General features: G+C 51.7%; 1 protein-coding gene across 9 annotated transcripts in view; it reads left to right on the top strand.

Moving 5' to 3' along the window:
- The first annotated feature begins 1,166 nt into the window (after positions 1 to 1,166).
- BCAS1 (brain enriched myelin associated protein 1) overlaps positions 1,167 to 21,332 on the top strand; it is a 71,422-nt gene continuing 51,256 nt past the window's right edge. For all 9 annotated transcript variants that reach the window (XM_036323475.1, XM_036323469.1, XM_036323474.1 and 6 more), the window contains exons 1-4: positions 1,167 to 1,294; positions 10,202 to 10,278; positions 12,793 to 12,871; positions 19,731 to 20,311. In XM_036323475.1, coding sequence (XP_036179368.1) covers positions 10,207 to 10,278; positions 12,793 to 12,871; positions 19,731 to 20,311 — 732 coding nt within the window. In that variant the 5' untranslated portion in view covers positions 1,167 to 1,294; positions 10,202 to 10,206. The remainder of the gene's footprint in view (positions 1,295 to 10,201; positions 10,279 to 12,792; positions 12,872 to 19,730; positions 20,312 to 21,332) is intronic.

Below are 21,332 nucleotides of genomic sequence, written 5' to 3'. Positions count from 1 at the left end.
GCCTAGGCAGAGGCGGTTAGGGGCAATCAGGCTGGCAGGCGAGCAAGGTAGGGGTGATCAGGCCAGCAGGGGCCAAGGTAGGGGCGTTCAGGCCAGCAGGGGGGCAAGGTAGGGGCAATCAGGCCAGCAGGGGGGCAAGGTAGGTGCGATCAGGCTGGCAGGCAGAGTGGTTAGGGGCAACCAGGCCAGCAGGGCGGCAAGGTAGGGGCAATCAGGCCAGCAGGCGGGCAAGGTAGGTGCGATCAGGCCGGCAGGCAGAGTGGTTAGGGGCAACCAGGCAGGCAGGCAGAGGGGTTAGGGGAGATCAGGCAGGCAGGCAGGCGAGTGGTTAGGAGCCAGTGGTCCCAGATTGCGAGAGGGATGTCCAACTGCCGGTTTAGGCCAGATCCCACTAAACCAGCAGTTGGACATCCCCCGAGGGTTACCAGATTGGAGAAGGTGCAGGCTGGGCTGAGGGACGCCCCCCACCCCACCCCCACCTCCCGTTTACCAATTTCATGCACCATGCCTCTAGTATCTTCATACCAAGTCTGTAAATCAACATGCACATTTTTGATGACCCTCGTCCCATTGCTGTACCCATTTTTGTTTTTCTATCTCCTTTAGCTATTTTTAATGTATGCTCTCAGACTGTATTGCATGGTCCTTGTGGGACATTTTAATAAATACCCCTCCTGGAATGAAATAAATTAAACAGCCTGTCCTGACCTTCCAATGTCACGCTCTGACCCCAGAGCAATGAGGGTTATCTGCTTTCAGGTGCCCAGAGCCCTTGGGGAGTGATGTTTACATGAGCAGGGCAGTTCAGTGAGTAAGATGTTATTTCCTCCCAATCTAATGGTTTGGTTAGTGGTGGTGGAGGTGGTATTCCGGAATAAATGAAGGTGAAAGGTAGACAGAACTGCAAAACCCCACAGAACGTGTTTTCCCTGCTCTGCCCATGACTCATGGTAACTGGGGAAGGAATCAGCTACCCAGGTCAACCTGAGCAGCCGCAGTGGGTGAGGGGCCCTGGACGGGATGCTTGGAGTGCCAGGGAGGCACTAGAGCGAGAGAAATCAATTGGTTGGCTTTTATTGAAGAGACGCTGCTGCCACAGGGCAGTCGGGGCACAGGTGGCCCCACCCAGACCGTGTTTGCCCTGCCTGTGTATTCAGCCAGCAGGCTCCGGATGAGGAAGCAAAGGGCAAGGAGCCGGCTCAGTTGGCAGCTGGTACTGAGACAAGGCGCCCTGCACCAGAGCAGCTCCAAGTGACACCGGGGACTGAAGACACTCCCTCCAGGGACTCAACAGGTGAGCTCTCCTAGGTCCTTCGAGCGTGGCGTGAGGGTTTGCAGTTTGTGGCGGGCAGGGACCTGCAGAAGCAGGGGTCAGCGAGGGTTGTTTGGCCCCAGCCCTGCCCTTGACTCATTGTGTGGCCTTGGGGGTCTGTGAGCCTCTGTTTCAACTTCTGTGAGATGGATCCGAAGACAGCCTTACCGGAAAGGTCTGCAGAGGATCCAACGCTTATGTGGGCAGTGCCAGGTGCAAAGCAACAGAAATAGCTCCTATTTGCAGAGAACCGCTGAGGGTCATTTTCAGTGTGAAATTTGGGGTGGGGGTGGGGTAACCAGCAGTGGGGGAGTGAGGTATGCGATTTGGGGACCTCTGTCAGGACAAGGATGCCCACGGTAAAGCTGACTTTGGGGGCCCCTGGGAGCATTGTCTGAGACGGGGAGGAGAAGGGAGAAGAAACCTTGAGTGTCATTTGTGAGCCTGGCTTTTTGCGCAATTTGTCTTATTTAACACTTGCGGTTGTAATCCCAGCTGCACGACTCCAGGAACTTGCATTGTCTGCAGCCTCGTTCTCTGCCTGGAGAGTCATGATGATTGAAGGGCGGGGGGCCCTGGAGCTTTAGGCTCCTGATCTGTAAAATGGGGTAATAATAGTGCCGAGATCAAAGCCAAGGCCGTGAGGGCGGAAGGACCAGGGCGCGAACACATGTGCGCGTGACGTATGTGAGCTGTGATTTTTGTTGCTGCTGTCCTGTTGTCTTCTCCACTTACATTTAGAAAGCTGAGGCTGGGCAGGGGGAGGGCACCTCTGGGTCTCACAGAAAGGAGGTCACGTCAAGACCAGGACTTGAGTGACGTGGGTGAGGCACTCCCCGCAGGAGCAGACTTAAGCAATACCAGAAACTCAGTCACCAGAATAAATGATACTTTAAGGCAATATTTAAAAAATTTTAAACCAATGCCAAGAGATCTATGGTGAGCAGAATAACATGTTAGGTACAGATGGGAGAGTCACAGCACTCATTCTGGTTCATTAAAGGTTGTGTGAAAATACGTTGTTCATCTTGAGGACTAAGTTTTCTGGATCCTCCTTACATTTCGCACTAGTGGCTCACTCCCCCCACCCCATCCAAGCTGTGATGGCACCGCTTCAGGCCTGGGGTGTGCAGTCCTGCTCCCTCCGTAAATAAGAGGGGAGAGGGGCACACTAAGGTTTAAGGAGAGTGGGCCACCGAGCCAGCACCCCAAGTCCTGGGAGATGCTTTCCCCGAGCGCTCGGAGCCCTGGGAGGGAGGGCTTTTCAGGGAGAAGGCAGGCACTTGGGGAGTGCTGGCCCGGAAGAGCCCACGAAGGCTGGTGTCTGATGGCAGGAGGTGCACGGGGCGGCGTGGGTAGGCCTGGGGAGGCTCGGGGGCCCAGTCCACACAGGCTCACCTGTCCTCTCCAGTGTGAAGCTGTTGGCTGTCAGTGTCAGCAGCGCCTCTGGCCTCTGCCCAGAGCTGGGCGGGAAGTGGTTAAGGATTCGAGTGCCTGAGTCACGTGGAAACAGGTCCGACCCTAACTGCCTCTTCACAGCTTCCGGCCTGGGGACCACTTCTCCACTTAATCACCAAATCTGGATTGGGGGCTCACCAGGAGCAAGCAGGACAAGCGAGGTGCCTGCCCTCATGCAGTTCACCTTCAGGGGGTGAGGGCACTGCATCACGGTCTGGGAGTCTTTATCTGTGTAATGGGGAGTGACCGCTGCTGCAAGGAAAATGCAGCTGATGGAAAGAAAATGCCTGCCCCAGGGCCGGGACTAGGGTGAGGCCAACCAGGCCCCTGGGGCAAAGCAGGGAGACACTCCCTGGCCGAGCCTGCCCAACCCTGAGAGGGCGCCTGTTTGCATTTGCACCTGGGCCTCTCCCTGATCCTGGCCCTGCCTGGCTCATCATCAATAATTCTTCGGTCAGTGTTACCTGCTGCTCTTAGCTCAACGATGTTTGGGCAATGCTGAGAATAGGTAGTGAGCTCTAAGACACTGGGAGCATCAACCATTTATATAAACACTAGAGGCCCAGTGCATGAAATTCATGCACTTGCGGGGGGTGGGGGGGTGGGGGGGGGTGTCCCTCAGCCCAGATTGCAAGAGGGCATAGGCCAGGCCAAGGGACCCCACTGGTGCATTATCAGGGCCGGGGAGATTGGTCAGCCTGGGAGGGACCACAGGAGGGCTATAGGGTGTGTCTGGCCCATCTCACTCAGTCCCGATTGGCTGAATTCCAGCAGCAAGCTAACCTACCAGTCAGAGTGTCTTCCCCCTGGTGGTCAATGCACATCATAGCGAGCAGTTGAGCAGCCTTAGCATATCATTAGCATATTATGCTTTGATTGGTTGAATGGCTGACCAGACAGCTGGACACTTAGCATATTAGGCTTTTATTATATAGGATAATTGACTAAGACATCAGTTAGCAAGTATACCAAAAACACGCAGTTCTGTTTTATTGAAGGCACCCCTTCCCCGGACCCAGGCGGTCCCATAGCAGGATGCAGGGTGGTCAGTCCTCATGCGCCCCCTTGTGGAGGACACAGGTGGTACCACTGCACTGGCGGTGTGGTGCTGGGGAACTCGGGGGAAATGCAGGACCACAGGGCGTGGGGGAGCAAGTCTGCTCTCTTCACTCACCTTGACCTTGCCTTTGGAGATGGGGGCACAGGGCTTGTTCTGCTGTGTGTGCCAGGCTGGCCATGTTGGCACCGCCCTCCACTGGGGGGTGTGGAGGGCTCACAGTTTGCCATCGTTCAAGGCATTTCTGTTTGCTCAGTGACTAATTCTGTCACCATCCACCTTCCAAGGACCTGCCCCTCCCTGTGACAGTCATTTCGCTGCCACGGCTGCAGACTGATTGCTCTTTCTCCGGCCTCTGGGACCGGGTTTGCTGTTTGATGGGTTCCCAGGAGGTGGGTTCACTGTTAACCTGCATGTAAACCCAGTGAATGTCAATCGTGGGTGTAAAGGCCACTGTCACCTCACAGGAGCCCGATGAGGTTGGGTCTGCGATTTCCTCTCTCCGGCCCTCACCTCACAGACAGGAGAGGAGGCATCTGTCCGCAGCTGGTGCCAGCAGGACCTGACCCCAGGCGGAGGGCCTGACCCCAGTGGAGGGTTTGCTGTTTCATCTCCAGGGACGGCTCCCTAACCAGATCTCAGAAAAGCAGGTCCCAGGAGGCACTGGGCCACCACAAGGAGAAAATCACTAGGTCCAGTCCCGGAGCAGGTCCCTCCACCGCGACACTGGCGATATTGGGCAGATCGTCCTCTGCCGCCGGCATCCTGTGCACTGTGGCCGCTCACTCTGAGTCCTGACGCTCAAACCTGTCTGCAGAAATGTCTACGTGTGTGTGTGTGTGGGGGGGGGGCGGGGGCAAAACTACCCCCAGTTCGAGAAACACTGCCTGTGAGTTACTGAGAGCCAGAACGGAGGGCAGCACATTTCTAAGGAGAACATTTTAATAAGATCATAGAGAGAGAGATCTGCCGTATATCTATACGTCTGTCCCAGGACCACTTGGGTGCCCGCCTCATTTAACCTTCCCTGAAACACTGTGATGTACAAGGCCTGTTGGGCTGGTGCCACGACCTCTCCGTGCCTCAGTTTCTCAACAGAAACTTGAGTAAGTAATAGCATCTAACCCAGAGGGTGGTTGCTCGGGCCTGGGGAGTGAGGACACACACAACAGCAAGCACGCAAGGTGTTTAATGTTGTCATCATGGTGAATACTGGCCCCTTCCACAAGGCAAATGCATCCGGGAGCGCATGCCTTGCTGCAAGCCTCATCATGGTGAGACTGACGGAGGCTGGCTCAGGCCTTAGCTTTCTCCCGGAGGAGGAGGGTGAGTGGTCCCCAATCAGGCAGCCCCTCCGCCGTCCTCCCAGGGGGCACCCATACCCTCCTCTCTTCTCACAGCCAAGTGGGAAGGCAGGCTGCCCAGGAGAAAGCATGGCCTGCACACCTTTCAGGGCAAGAACGCTGCAGACCAGGTGTGTCTCTGCAGGCTGACACAACCGGCCAACAAGGTGTGCCCGGAATGTTGGGGACATGCTCAGGTGCCCCGGCTGGTGGTGATTGGTCCCCAGGTCCCTGCCTGCGTCTGGAAATCCCCAGCCTGGCTCTTTGAGTCAGGGAAGGCTGCACCCAAGAGTTTCCCAGCCAGGGACACGCGTTCACCTCAAAATACCCAAAACAGTGGCTCTCAGTGTTGGCTGTCATGGAAACCACCTCGAGATCTTGAAACTACAGGGATGCCGGGCCCCAGCCCTGAAGAGGCTGATGGGATCGGTCTGGCTGGGGCCTGAGCACGGGATTGGAATGTCACTGGTGATTCTTAAGTGTGGTCCAGTTTGAGGACTGGCCTCAAGGACACAGCCGGGAAGTGGAGAAATAAAGGGACTTCCTCATCTGAATGACCTCCACCCAGAGAAAGATTTACCCCACATTCTCAAAATGCGAGGCCCTCAAAAACGAGTCCAATTTCAAAAACAAAACGCTCTGCCATAGGGCAGCTCGTATTTAATGTCAGCCACGGTCACCAAAGCAAAACAACTAACACCATCAGCTCCTGAAAGAAAGGGGAATGTGACACCACCTTCAAACGTTGCCCTTCTCCAAAGAGAAGCTAGCTCTTTCAAATGAAGACATTTTCCTGGATGAAAACCTCTATCTGATTTATTTGTCTCTTTTGTTGGAGACTTGAGAAAACGTCACAGGAATCATTGCCTGAACTGCCCTGCGCCTCAGTTTTGCCATCCGTTAAATGGGGATAAAAAGAGTCCTTACTTCACAGAGTCCTGGAGCGGCTAATAAGGTGTTCAGCCCATCCTAGTTGTAACAGCAAAGTCCTGCCTCCCAGAACACCCTTGTCCCTGGGACAGATGTCACCATCACTGTACCTGTGTATTTGCTAAAACTACAGCTCCAGGGCCCCAACCTGGCTTTTTGGTGAGAATCTGAAGTGCTGGCGGGTTCCTCAGTTGAGTCTTACCATCAGGGAGCTTTTGGGGGGGCACTGACAGAAAATCCTATATAATAAAAGGCTAATATGCAAATTGTCCCCACGGGTGGGAGTTTGACCAACTGGGAGTTAGACTTGCACTGACCACCAGGGGGTGGTGTGGAACATGGCAGGTGTCAGCGATGTGGCGCTGGCAGTGGGCAACAGTAGAGGCGATGCTGGCCCCGATGGGCCCCAACAAGTGCAGGACCATGCCTGGATGGTGAAGCAGGTGAGTAGGCGGCACCAGGCCTAAGTGGGTGCTAGCGGGGGCCCCAATCGCCCTGCCAGTCGCCCCACAGACAACGACCAACGGTGGGGGGGAGGCCAGCAACTGGGTGGCACCAGGCCAAGACAGGTGCGAGCAGAGGCCCCGATCACACTGCTGGTCACCCCACAGATTGGCCCTGATCGCCAGCCAGGCCTAGGGACCCTACCCATGCACGAATTTCATGCACCGGGCCTCTAGTACCAATAATAGTGATGGCAATAATCCTAACCATGGCAACACTTGCATGGGCATCATCGTGTGCCAGGCTCTTCCCAGGGCACCTTGCATAGATTAATTTAATTCTCACAACAACCTCTTAAAATGGGGGCTGTGGTTATCCCCATTATACAGACTAGGAAACTGAGGCCCAGCAAGGCTCAGTAACTTGCCCAGGGTCACGTACTCAGAATGAAGCCTGGCAGGGATTCCAAACTCAGGGTTCATCCCCAGAGCCCACATCCCTGCCTACATTCTACACTGCTCTCTACCCAGAGTGCCCAGCACTGGCTGGCACATGGTAGGCCCATCCTGCACGTCTGTTGTGATTATCGTCACCGTTCTATTCTTTGTACTAGCTTTTGGGCATTAAAAGACTTCCATTCCGTTGCCAACTTTTAATTGCTAAACTTTTAACTGATGTTTTAATTGTGAAGGTTTAATTGGGAAGCATTTTCTTTGCCCTCCCCAGACGTTTTGACCTCACCTTGTGTAGGCTGAATATTCATTTCTGCTGATAATGACATTGGCCAATAGGTGGCCTCAAACAGTTTTCATAACCTCAAACCCCAACTTGGACTGAATTTAACTTGAATACTAGGAGCTTTAAAGGTTGTGTAAAAAGCTGCATTTAGGGAGACAGAGTTTGGTGTGTGTGTATTTGTGCATGTTGCCTGGGTCACAACCTTTAACCTAGGAGCCTCAGTTTTCCCATCTGTAAAATGGTTATGCTGATTGGCTGTAAAGGAGTGAATTAGTTTACCACAAGCAACCCTCTTAGAAAGTTTCTCAACACGTGGACAGCACTCACCAAATATGTTGTTACTATTTGATTAGTATGGTTGTTAGAGCTGTTATTGTCGTTACTTTTGTACACAGTGGGTTCAAATCCTGGTCAGTCTTACTATGGGTAACATACAATTTCTCAGCCGCCTCAATCCACTTATTTGCAAAATGAGTGTATATTACCCAGAGTGATCTTGAGCAGGGATTGATAAGCTTTCCAGAAAGCTGTACATCGATGATAAAAAAAAAAAAAAAAAAAAAAAAAAAAAAAAAAAAAAAAAAATTAAGAAGATGAGTGTGGCTGTCTTCCTTTTTTTTTTCCTAGTAAAGCACAGAGATTAATTAAAACAAAAGTACACTCTCAGATCAGGGAGTGTGGGCAGACTCAAGAGGTGAGTTGCCCCCATGGCTATCTTCCAATAAAACCAACATTTGAATTTCATATCATTATGATGAGTCGCAATCCATGATTCTTTTGATTTTTCCAACCACTTCTGAATGTAAAACCCATGCTGAGCTCACTGGCTGGACCAAACAGCCTGCAGGCGGGCTGTGTCCCTCAGCTGCCATGTGCCGACCCGGTCTTGAGGATTCAGTGTTATATTCATAATGCCCCCTTTGTAGATGGAGTGATGACCTATTGAGATTACGCACACTGTGGATTTTACAAATAGAAAAACTGCGAGACACCAAGTGTCCTGTATGTGTTAGTGCTGCTCAGCTGTATTACCTGGTGCAATTAAAGAGCATGTCAAATCCCCAGCTCCTGTTATCTACCAGATTCCCCGAGAGAACGGGAGGTGAGATCTACGACCCTTTCCCGCCTCGGTAATTTCTGCTTACTTGATGTGTCAATTCTCAGGGCATAAAAACTCACACGGCGGGCGAGAGGCCCATGGGACCCTTGGAGGAGCACTGGCTGCTTTCAGACAGAAATCAGGCCCGGCTTGTATTCTGAAAGCCACCGGAACGGGTGGGCCAGCATCCAGGTGTTGGAGGTGGGGCTCCGCTGGAATCGCTTGCGGTGTGTGAAGTAGTGATTAGGTAGCCAGGCAGCAGGTCAAGAGCAGCTGGAAGAGCCCACTCCGGGGACCGGACGGACTCTGGGTCAGATCTGCGCTCAGCCACGTGTCCTGGGTGGGTTTGGGAGACTCAACTACCTCCTCTCAAGGAAGGTGATAAATCGAGGAGCTTCCCAGGGGTCAGGAGCGCGGCAGCCTGTGTTTGCATCTTGCCTCTGCCACACACGTGGGTGACCTTTGGGACATAATGGAGCCTCCGGGGACTCAGCTTCCTTGTATCTAGTAGAGAGAGATGATGACACCTGTCTCACAGGTGCTGTGGGGCACATGAGAAGATGCAGGAAAGGCACTTGGAAAACAGCGTGGAGGGCAGCATGCTGAGTAATTGCTGGCTGTTATTGTGATTATAACAAGGCTCAGAGGCGCGCGGTGGTGTGAGCTTGCCTGGCCCAGTATGCCCGGTGAGGGTAGTTACCAATGAGGCGTCCCTCCCTCCAACCAATAAGCAATGGTTAGCACGAGATGAGTGTAAATGCGGCGCGGAGAACAGGAGATGCAACGGTGGGTAAGACAGACAGTCCTGCCCTCGTGGTTCTTACAATGTATTGGGGGAGCGGCAGAAGTTACATATTCAGTTTTGCCCTCCAAGCCTGGGCCAGTCGTTACTTGGGCCTCTTGTCCTCTACCATGGCCCCCTCTTGCTATGTTATCAATTTATTTTATTCCTAGCATCACATCCTGTGTCCTTTGTTTAACAAACACTTCTATATTGCTTCTTCTGAGCTAGACATTATTCTAACCACTTAGCAAGAATTAATTGATTTAGTACGTAGGATTCCTGTGAGGCACAGAGAGGCTAATTCACTCACCCGAGGACACACAGCAACGAGAGGCAGGAAGAGGGTTGAAGCTCAGGTTGTCTTGCTCCAGCTTTGTGCTCATAACCACCTACCAAGCTGCCTTGTCATCAGAAATGGCCTGGTTTGTGGGTTTCTTGTTTATTTGTTTATTATTTGTCCACCCACCACCACTACCCTCCCTCCCCCGCCCCCAGGTTGCAGCTCTGTTAGGTCAGGGGCCTCATCTCTTTAATTCATAGTTGTAACCCTAGTGCCTGGGGCAGCCTAAGATGCAGAGTTGGTGCTCGGTATATATTTGTTGAATCAGTGAATGAGGAAAATACAGCCAAATAAATATACAATTACAAGTAGTGACGAATGCTATATAAAAAAATATATATCGTGCTACGACGGGCTTTAACAGGGGGTCTAATTTAGTTTGAGGATCAGAGAATGCTAAAAATTATAAGTATTCCTTTAATTATCTTCATCCTAAAATCTCCTGGGTATGAAAGCTGTGACCGAGAGGGAAGAAATGCTACCCACACTGAACACACTGTTCATCATGATAAATATTTACCCCAGAAATGAAACGCAATTGAAAACTGGGGCTGCATTTGACTTGAACTTGGTGGATTAACGGTCTAAAATGTCTCTCTCCCCCAAATAAATGTAGGCCGTTGTGATGACATGCCACAGTCACCTGTCCGGTCTCTACTTTTGTTTGTCTTGAATTTTAATTTCTCTCTCTTGCAGGAACCATGGGTAACCAAATGAGTGTTCACCAAAGAGCTGAAGAGCAAGAGAACGATTCAGAAGCAGACGCTCATGAGGTAGAGTAGTTGCGGTCACTGGACATGAGCTACCACCAGGCAGAACCGGGGGAGGGGAAGGCAGGAGGCAGGGGGATGAATAAATGGCCTGCTCAGTGCTCACTCCATGGGCCCGCTCTCCCCATGGCTTGTCCTGTTGCATTGAAACCTCCGGAATCCATCACGGAGCTTGGCAAAAACGCAGGCGCTAGGGCCCCACGGAGACTCCCTGAATCAGAAGCGGCAGGGCTGGGGGCCTCGGGATCCTGTGTCTTTAAGGACCTCCAAGGTGATCCCTCTGGAACCCATGTGACACCTGCTCCCAGGTGGGTTTGGGCCAGTGGTTCTCAGCTGGGGGTGATTTTGCCCGTCCCCACCAGGGGGCACTTGGCAATGTCTGGAGACATTTCTGGTCGTCACAACTCAGGTAACACTACTGGCCTAGTGGGCAGAGGCCAGGGATGCCGCTAAACATCCACCGTGCACAGAACAGGGGTCAATGTCACCGTGCGAGGATGACAGCCCCCGGGACAATCCATCGTTCGAAGCCTCGCTGCACATCAGAGTCAGCCGGGAGCCAGCGGCCACCCAGGACCAAGTGCATAGGAACCTGTGAGGGAGGGAGGCCAGAGCCCCCCGCCTGTTGCTTGTGCAGCCAAGGAGGAAGGGGGCTATTCATTTAGGAATTCGTCTTTGAAAGACTTCTCTGGAAGCCTTCTCCTCAGGTCTCCGTGGCCAGGGAGCAGAGAGCCAGCACTTCCACCATCAGGGTGTCAGAGATGGCGTCAGTGTGAGACCTGGAATTCCTCCAGGAGGAAGATGATGCCTGTGAGCGAGTACTGATCAGGTCACAGCGGGAATTCCTGCTCGGAATGGAAGGCTGGGTTTGAAGAAATGGCTGAAAACTCATAGCGGGTGTTCAACCTGACCGCACACTTTCATTACCTCGGACTTTTAAAACCCTGAGGGCTGGCCCCACGGCCAGCTGAAACCCGCCGGGTGGGGCCTGGCAGCAGCAGGTTCTAAGCTGCCCTGTGAGTCCATGTCTGGCCTGGGAGCCTCTGGCCTCCAGGGCGAGGCGGTCACAGGGAGCCGAGCCGTGTGCTGAGCCCATTCGGAGGTGCGGGTTCTGCCCAATGTACACTGCCAAGAGGAGTTGGAAAACAGTGTTGATGGAATCTCCTGATTTTTAAATATTGGCAGCTGATTCCAAAATGCTTTTTAAAATTCTGTGAGCCAAATAAATCCACTTTGCACCCCACGTTTTGGCCCAGGAAAGCCGGCTGTAACCTCGGGGCCACATGGTCACGTGGGCTTGACGTTTCACTTTCATGAATTCTTGGTAGAGTTCACGATAAACTTGAGAACACAGGCTTACTTTAAACAACGAAAACCATTTAAAAAAATGTAAAGAAAGAAAAGTCTTCTGTGTCCCCCCAGGAAGGCCCCACCTTTTAGCTGGTTGCTGCTGTTTAGTCTTTTTGTTTTCATTTTTCTCTACACTTACTAATGGCTTACACTACTAACAGAATCTGCAAAATAAGACACAATGTGCAAAGCACTTAGCATAACATCAGCCTTCAATTAATGTCAACTATTAGTGGTATAATTCAGATGATTTTATTACTTAAACTAGAGGCCTGTTGCATGAAGAGATTCATGCAATAGGCCTTCCCTTCCCTTGGCTGCTGGCACCGGTTTGCCTCTGGCACCCAGGAACTAGGCCTTTGCTCTGGCCAGGCTCCAGCTAGAACTGGCCCCGAAGTCGTCCAGCTTTGCCCCAGGTCTCACACGGGAGGCCCGGATGGAGGCGGGGCAGGCAGTGGATTGTGCTGTCCCGCCCTGCCTGCAGTATGCAAATTTAATGGCCATCTTTGTTGGGTTAATTTGCATACTCTTCTGATTGGCTGATGGGTGTACTGAAGGTATGGTCAATTAGCATCTTTGTCTTTTATTAGTATAGATGACATGACATACCATTATTTTCTCTATTGTGACTTTTTGCTTTCCATGTGTGTATATGTGTATGTCTGTATGTGTGTGTGCACACACACACAATCTTCTTTAATATCTACAATAAATAACAGAAGAGAAAAATATCAGGTCAGGGCCCTAAAACTGGAAAAAGGCTGCAGCATGAGGTGAGGGGAGTGTGGAGCAGGCAAAGGCTGCAGCGAGGTCCCTGGGTGTGACAGGTGTGTTGACTAAGGGCCCGGCTGTGTGTGCAGGACGGTGGGGCGAGGTTAACCTCACAGGCTTTGGAGTCACATGCTGAATGTTCCCCACTGATCAGTCAGCCTGGGCGTTCCATCGCCCGTGGGTCCCCCCCTGCTGTGCCCGCGGACTCCTGAGCTGAGATGCAGACAAGTGGTGTTCTCAGGGTCCTGGGAATCCAGTCTTTAGTGGGGAGATGGCATTTCTTGGAGGGAATGCTGGGAGTTCCCAGAAATGCGATCTTTAAATTAAGTTTCATCTTGGGAGGCACCCCGTGGCCTTGAGGTCTGACTTGACTGATACTGACACGTGTCTGTGCAGGTGGCGTCGAAGAGGGACTGTGTTCACAACGGGACGCCGGTGATGGTATCGACCTACACGGTTCAACTCTACGACGAAGGTCAGTGCCACAGGGCCTCTCAGGGCCAGGACTGCTGATCCTGGTGACGGGGAAGTGAGACGGAGGATCGGAGGCCCAGGCTCACCTGGACACACCTGTGTCTGTCGCCGGGGGTGCCTAACAGTGTCCCATCGGGCGGTTTACGCCACTGAAATGGGTTGTCGGGCAGTGCAGAGGCCAGAAGTCCCAGCTCGAGGTGTCGCAGGGGTGACGCCTTCTGAGGGCTGTGGGGGGCCTTTCCCTTCTGAGGGCTGTGGGGGCCCGTTCCCCACTTCTGTGCGAGCTCCTGGGGCCTCAGGCTTCCTCGGCTTCCACGTGGTGTTCTGTGTCCCCACAGCACCGTCCTTCCGTGCGTCTGTCTCTGTCCAAATACCCCCTTGTATAAGGTGCAGCCACACCGGGTTTTCCTCCTCGGTGACCTCATCTGTACCTGGTCATCTGAAAAGGGGGTCACGGGCACTGGGGGTGAGGACTCCATCCTCTGTGGGCACACAGTTCAGCTCGAACAGCTCTCAGCTCTCCTGGTGCGGGGCAGCTGAGGAGGCCAGATTTACAGCCGGTGAGATGCAAGCATCGGAGTAAAATCACCGAGTGTGGCCTGTGGAGGCAGACAGGCCCCTGGTTAAAACCGCTGCTCTGACCTTCCCTGTAAGCCGAGCCTGGCTCCCTCCGTCACTGCGCAGGCTGTGCCCGTGCCCCTGACTCCCAGGGCGGTCCTGGGCCAAAGCATCCCGGCCACAGCGGGAACCGTTAGACCTGCAGATTCCGGGGCCCCAGCCAGACCTCCTGGGTCAGAAGTGCTGGCGGTGGTGAACCCCATGTTTTCTCGCATGTCCTCCAGGGATTCAGCCTCTCCCTCTGACCCCTGCTTCTGAGGCCCCGCGGGCGCCTCTGGGCGGCATAGAGAGGACTGGAATCGCTCTGTCTAGAACAGTGGTTCTCAACCTTCCTAATGCTGCGACCCTTTAATACAGTTCCTCATGTTGTGGTGACCCCCAACCATACAATTATTTTCGTTGCTACTTCATAACTGTAATTTTGCTACTGTTATGAATCGTCATGTAAATATCTGATATGCAGAATGTATTTTCATTGTTACAAATTGAACATAATGAAAGCATAGTGATTAATCACAAAAACAATATGTAATTATATATGTGTTTTCCGATGGTCTTAGGTGACCCCTGTGAAAGGGTCATTTGACCCCCAAAGGGGTCGCGACCCACAGGTTGAGAACCGCTGGTCTAGAAGGAGCCACTCAGCTCCCGGCCGGCTGCCCTGCGGGAATCCCTCAGCCGATAAGAAGAGGTTGCAATGAAAGCCGGATTTTAGGAATTTCAAATGAAGTTTCCCAGTTCAAAACAATCTAAACACTGCGGGCCAAACCCCAAGCAGGCCACATCATAAATGCCAACCTCTGCTATTGTAGTTTTTTCCTACTTCACATCTCTTAACAAAGGTCGCTTCTTTCTTTAATCACCACCACCAGGTTATCCCAGCAGGAAGCGTTAAACATTTAAGCCCTATAGCCAACTCCACGCATGCTTGCTTGGCTCTGGGCTCACCAGGCATCCTGCCCACGATAAAGTGTTCCTGTGTGTGTGCCCACAGGGAGGGGCCGCCTGGGTGGGAGGTCACCAGTGGCCTGTCCCCTTTTCAGCTCTATTTTCTCCTCTTAAACCAATAGACTGCCCAGGGGGTTAAATCATGAGTTCTTTTTATTTTATTTTAAGCTTAAATCCTCACCTGAAGATATTTTCCCATTGATTTCTAGAGAGAGTGGAAGGGAGAGAGGATGGGGGGAGAGAGAGAGAGAGAAACATTGACCTGTGAGAGACATATCGATTGGTTGCCTCCTACATCCACCCCTATGCCTCTCCCCAGGGCTGGGGAACCTGCAACCAAGGTATGTGCCCTTGACCAGGAATCAAACCCTCAACCCTTCGGTCTGTAGGCCAACACTCTAACCATTGAGCAAACCAGCCACAGCCATGAGTTCTTTTTAAAATGACCTCTGAGAAGATAATCCTTCCTCCAAAGTTCTCCATATTGTAATACAAACTGTATATATTTTTTAAATATCTCATTAGAACTCTGATGAAGCAGCTTGCTTTGACGCAGAATACTCGGTGCCTAAATGATACCCCTACCTGAAACTTCTCTGGCCCAGATTCTCAGATTTCTGAGAATAAATTAATGCAATGCATTCCTATTTTTAAAGTCTTTCCAGAGCCCTCGGGTTTGTAGGCTGACCCCTTGGAATAACTCATTGTTTTATGACTGATATCTAGGAATGTAAGCTGGTGATTGTAGTAATAATATGTAAATATTATGAAACAACTGATGTTTATTGAATACCCACCACCTGCCACCTGCCGTGTTCAGTGTCTTCCAGGAAATATGTCATTTAATCCTTACAGCCACTCTGTGAAGAAGGCACTGTGATTTCCTTGCTTGTTTTATAATCATATTGAGGCACAAAGAGAAGACATAGCCCAGTGGCTCTCAACCTTCTGGCCCTTTAAATACAGTTCCTCATGTTGTGACCCAACCATAAAATTATTTTCGTTGCTACTTCATAACTGTAATGTTGCTACTGTTATGAATCATAATGTAAATATCTGATATGCAGGATGGTCTTAGGCGACCCCTGTGAAAGGGTCGTTTGACTGCCAAAGGGGTCGGACCCACAGGTTGAGAACCGCTGACGTAGCCTGACCAGGCCAGGTGTTTAATAAATGATGGGTTCAGCGTTAAACCCAGGCCTTTCCCATCCACAATGTGAATTCTTTAACAATTGCCCTGAGCTGCCCTGGAAGCCAGTGCTCAGTCCCCGCGGGATAGCATGACTTTCTTAGGAAAGAAAACCGGGCCCCCGACACACAGTGTCTTTCCTGCACTGAAGAGATCAATGTCCCTCCCTCCTGACGCCGGGCTGCCCTTGGCCTGTACTTGATGCCGTTTCATCTTCCTTAAACTCTTGCACATTTTTTTCATGGAAAGTGAAACTCTTTAGTATGTCGTTTGTTTGCTCTAGGAGAAAACCTTTTATTGAAACCAGATTCAAGATGGGCTGGGTTTTCCCAAGCTTCCTCCTAGGGAATGAAAGCTCGGTTCTGCTCATCGGAAGGGGAATTTTATTCTTTCCAGAATAATGTTGGCAAAGCACGTAAACTATCCCCATCTTTGCAAGAGCATAAAACCTGTCACTCCAATGGGTGTTTATTTTAATTTTTTACTGATTTTAGAGAGAGAGGAAGGGAGGCAGAAAGACAGACACATCAGTGTGTCATTCCACTTACTTATGCATTCATTGGTTGGTTCTTATATGTGCCCTGACCAGGGTTCGAACCCGCAACCTTGGCATGTCGGGACAACGCTCTAACCAACTGAGCTACCCGGCCAGGGCTCCAGTGGATCTCCTTCTGCTCACTCACGCAGATTGGATTTATGTGTGTGAGTATGTGTATGTGTAAGTTAAAACATGTTTGTTTTTAATGTTATCTAAGGCAGCGGTTCTCAACCTGTGGGTCACGACCCCTTTGGCAGTCAAACGACCCTTTCACAGGGGTCGCCTAAGACCATCCTGCATATCAGATATTTACATGACAATTCATAACAGTAGCAACATTACAGTTATGAAGTAGCAACGAAAATAATTTTATGGTTGGGTCACAACATGAGGAACTGTATTTAAAGGGCCAGAAGGTTGAGAACCACTGATCTAAGGTCACAAATGACTGTAATCTCATTTCCCCAAGTGGATTTCTTTCCTCTTACTGAGAAGAGAAAGTGATTTTTACTTCTATCCAGCTCCTTAGAACTCACTTCCTCCCATTTCATTCTCTTTACCTTCTTTCCTCCCATACTAACTGCCTCCCAGGCAGACTTGAAGAGCCTGGAAACTCCATTTCAAGGAGAGAATTGGTTGCCACTAATTGGCTAGTGAAATAGGTACTGACCAAGCCCCTGAAATTCTCTCCAAGTCACTGAGTATGTACATAATTTAAACTGAATTAAGTGAGTCGGGGGCGGGGTGGGGGATTGTTAGCCCTGTAATGGTAAAGTCCAGCTTCAGGCAGAGCTGGATCCAGGTGTCCAAATGCTATCCTTGGGCCTCTCTCTGCTCCTTGATCTTCTGGCTCTGTTTTCATCTGTGTTAGTGTCATCTGCGGGCAAGCATTCCCAAAAAGGGATGGCCAAGGCCACCAGCTCCGATGTACCCCCTACTTGTTTGCCAACCCAAGCACAAAGGGCAAAACTCTGTTATAATGGCAAAACTCCCAGGATTTGATTAGTCTTGCTCAGGTCATGTGCCCACCTGGGAGGTGAGCATTTTAGCAAGCTCCAGGGTATGGGCGTGGGTATGCACTCACCCAATTTGGGGGGGCAGAGCTTCGATGTCATGGAATGTCCCATGTAAGGAGTCCTAGATCTCACAAGTTATCAAAAAACACTTCACCCATTCTCTGATATCAAGAGTGATGGTTTGCATCTGTTGTAATCTCTAAATGCACTGAAGTCTCATCTGGATCCCGGGATGTAGGAAATGTATCTTTGATCAAAGCAATATATTGGCATTTTAAAAAAATCTGTCCACAGGAAATGCTTTTCAGAGCCGTTTTCTGTGGCTGTAGCACTCGCCTCTGTTCCTCTTGTTTCCAGCGAGAGAGAGAGGAAGAGAGGAAAAGGACCGAGAGAGATCAGTGATGCTCTTGGCATTTTGAAAAGCCCTTCCTTCTTCTGAATCGTAGTCTCTCCCTTTCTGTCAGCTGTTTCCTTTTCTCCTGGCATGGACCAGCCCCGCAATTCATTTATAGTCACTCTGACACTTCAGCCGCTTACTGGCTTTCTTGGCACCCAACATACTCATCTATCACTTTCTTACTCCTGCGCTTCCCCTCCCTCCTGTCCCCCTGAGAGTAACATTGACCGTGATGATGAATTCCAGAACCATAGAGAAAAGGCTAAGAAGAGCTAGAAGTTATGGTCAATGTTCCTGCAGGCAGTTCCTTGAGGTCTGAGTTTAGGGGGAAACCCTGGTGCTTGCCATGGGTCCCCAGTGGGTTTCCTCTGTGCTCCTCAGAGCTTAATGGGGAGGCTGCCCTTCTGCACAAGAATCCAGCTCTCTCTCTCTCTCTCTCTCTCTCTCTTTGTTCCTGACTGTAGACACTGGAAGATACCAGAATTTGGCAACAATTGCTAATGGATGGATGGATGTAGTATGCCTCACTCCATGTTCATGCCCACTATGAGCAGACCAAAAGATCCTCAGTTCCCCCTTCTCTTTCTCTCTGTCTTCCTACAATCAGATATTTAAGAAGTAGCTGTTGCCCAGACAGTGTGGCTCAGTGGTTGAGCGTCAACCCATGCAGGAAGTCGCTGGTTCGATTCCCGGTCAGGGCATATGCCCAGGTTGCAGGCTCAATTCCCAGTAGAGGGCGTGCAGGAGGCAGCGGATAGATGTTTCTCTCTCTCCCTCTCCCTTCCTCTCTCTCTCTCAAATCAATATTTTTTAAAGCAGTAGCTGTCAGCAAATTATAAATCAGAAAGCAATGTTGGCAAAGGCGTAGCAGAAACCTTAATAATAATCACAGCATCTGCCAACTACCAAGACCCACTATGGAAAAGGCGGTGTGCCAGGTCCTTGGCAAGAGTTTTCTCCTTCAAACGCCTCAACAGCCCTGCAAGGGAGCTACTGTTATTCCCATTTTACATACGAGGACATTCCAAACGTTTAGTGGCTCGCCCAAGGCCATACAACTTAGCAGTAGAACATCTTGATCTTTAACTGTGGTTCCAAAATGTGTGGTACATCGCACTGCTTTATAACAGGGACCTAGAGAAGAAGGCAGTTGAAGGTCAACGCAGAGGTCAAAGCAAAAGAGATGCTGGCAGCAGAGTCCTCCTTGCAGAAGGGGCGGTCCCGGGCAGCTCACCCCGGTGTGTGTCTGACCCCACGTGCCTGAGGCCACGCAGGCCTGGGGTCCGAGTGGCTTTCTTGTGTGGACATCTGCTCTTCTAGCCTTAAAATAGAAACTTCTGAGTCTTCGTTTTTGAAATCCTTTCGTATTCTCAGCAGATTTCTAACTGTAACCTCCCTGGCTGTTTCCTCACTCATGAGTCCTGACAATAGCTAGTGTTCCAGGCACTGTTCTACGTGCTCTAAGAATGCTAACTCACGCATCTTCCTAACAAAACACCTCCTTTTACCAGACCGCCGAGGCACAGGACAGGTAAGTAACCTGGATTCAAATAGGCATTCAAGCCCAGTGGTTCCCAAATGCGAGTCGTGCCCCCCCCCCCTTCCCCGTCCCCCACCCTCACCACCCGCCTGCCACCAGGGGTCAATTGGCAGTGTCTGGAGACATTTTTGGTTGTGACAACTTGGGGGTGCTACTGGCATCTGGTGGGTTGAGGCCAGGGATGCTGCTAAACACCCCAATGCAACACCCCGTAACAAAGGACCCACCCAGGTGCCAGGAGTCCCAAGGCTGAGCAGCCTCTTCCAGATGCTGAGCCCAGGCTCCTCCCGCTCCTGCCTCCCAGGGGACATCGGGACAATGCGCCTCAGGGTCCCTGCGGAGATGTAGGAGGTCCTGGGCCTGAGCCTGGGGAATGCAGCACCTGGTGGGGCTTTCCACCACGGCTTCCTCCTGGGGACCTTCTGTTCCTCTCTCCCGGGAGGAGTAGGGTCCGGGACAGCTGACAGCCAGCCTCTGCTCTGCAGGGTGATGGCCACGGGCCCATGTGCGCGGTGGCGTTTGTGTGTGAAGCGGGTGTCGTCCGTCACCCACCCTTGCGTTTCCTCGTGGGGCTGGGCTGAATAACGGCTGTTTGTGTGTGTGTGTGTTTGCAGTGGATTTGGGAATCAGCGTCCAGGAAGACAGTGCGGCCGCTTCTTCCCCCAAGACAGTGGAGACCAGCGCCGTCGCGGGTGCCGGCGGGCAGAATCTCGGGAAGGAGGCCAAGCCCCGGGCACCAGCTGCTAAATCGCATTTTTTCTTGCCTCTCTCGCGGCCGGTACCAGGGCGTGCCGGAGACCGAGGCGAGGATTCATCGGAGCCACCCCGCGCGCCAGGGCGGCCCGATGTCAGCTCCGCCGGCGGCGTAGGGGACAAAGGCGCGAGTGACAGCATGGCCCTGCGGCCGGCAGCTGCGCGGGGCACCGGCCCCGATAAAACCCCCGGCCGCACCCCCGCCGACCACCACGGCCTCGCTGCCACTCGGGGACCCGCGCCTCGGCCACCTGAGTCAGGCGGGGCGGCCCCGTCCAAGCCTAAGGACACTGGCTTTTTTAACAAACTCTTCAAACTGGACAAGGGGCAGGACCAGGCCCCCGCTGTCAGCCACCAGGACGCCGAGTGTGCGGCGCGCGAGGACCAGGCCTTCGACATCCCTGCGTGCCCCGGGCCGGCCCACGATGTCCCCGCAGAGAGGGTAAGTGCTGGCGGGACAGCCCGTCCTGCTCTGGGGGCGAGCTCGGGCCGCTGGGTAGGACGAGGGCACACAGGGGCCTCTGCAGGCGCCGGGCCCTGGCAGGTGTCAGGCCCTCGCCCCCCGCAACAAGCAGCACATTGTAGGGGTGCCTCCCGGGCGACGGGGCAGAAACATCTGTTTGCAAACAGTCCCAGCTGTGGCATCTGTTTTATGTAAAAGCCAGCGGAGGTGAGTTACATACAGATGAATCCGTCCTTCCATTTATCAAAGGGGAAGAGAGACAGGTTGCATCTGTGATTGATGGCGGCCGGAGGGAAAGGCGTTAGCAGAATAAAAATGGTTCCTGAAGATTTAACTAGCCTCCACGGCTTAGGGGCTTCCCGTGGAACACATTTCGTTTCTTACGTTTCATAGCCCGGATTGATCTTTAACTGTCTTTTGCAGTAAAGGGTGGGTTTATGTAAAGAGCTTTTACCGCTATGGGCTGACTCTGTTATGTACTAATTATTTTCCAACAACCCGGAGTAATACCTTTGTAAAAACTAGATTTTTTTTTTTAAAGGAGGCATCCAGAATTCATTTTCTTTTCTTGACACTTTTTGGCCTGTACAAAGAAAGGCGCCAGTTCTTTTGATCTTAAGAAGAGCATGAGCTTTGAACCATGGAAATATTTGTTTGTGTTCGGGGAAGAGAGAAGAGATCCTTGCATGAAGAAGGAAATAAAAATGAATACATTGCCTCTTACGGGATTTGTTTCCTTAGTTAATGGACTTTTAAATGACAGCATTTTTCAGACTTTGGGGTTAAATCAAGTGCCTCTAGTTGAGGTTAGAACCAGGAAAGCATTAGCGGGGCTGAGTTATTGATTATACGCTCATGTGTCAAGACGACCAATATATTTGTCTTAATAACAGCTAACTTCACGGCCACGCTATGGGTGCTGACACTGGCTGCCGTTTGTTGAGTACCGACTGTGTGCCAGGCTTTGTTCTAAGCATGGTACATAGATGGTGTGCATTGC

This window comes from Myotis myotis, unplaced genomic scaffold (assembly GCF_014108235.1).
Source record: "Myotis myotis isolate mMyoMyo1 unplaced genomic scaffold, mMyoMyo1.p scaffold_m19_p_9, whole genome shotgun sequence".
NCBI lineage: Eukaryota > Metazoa > Chordata > Mammalia > Chiroptera > Vespertilionidae > Myotis > Myotis myotis.
This window is presented reverse-complemented; position numbering and strand designations above follow the sequence as displayed.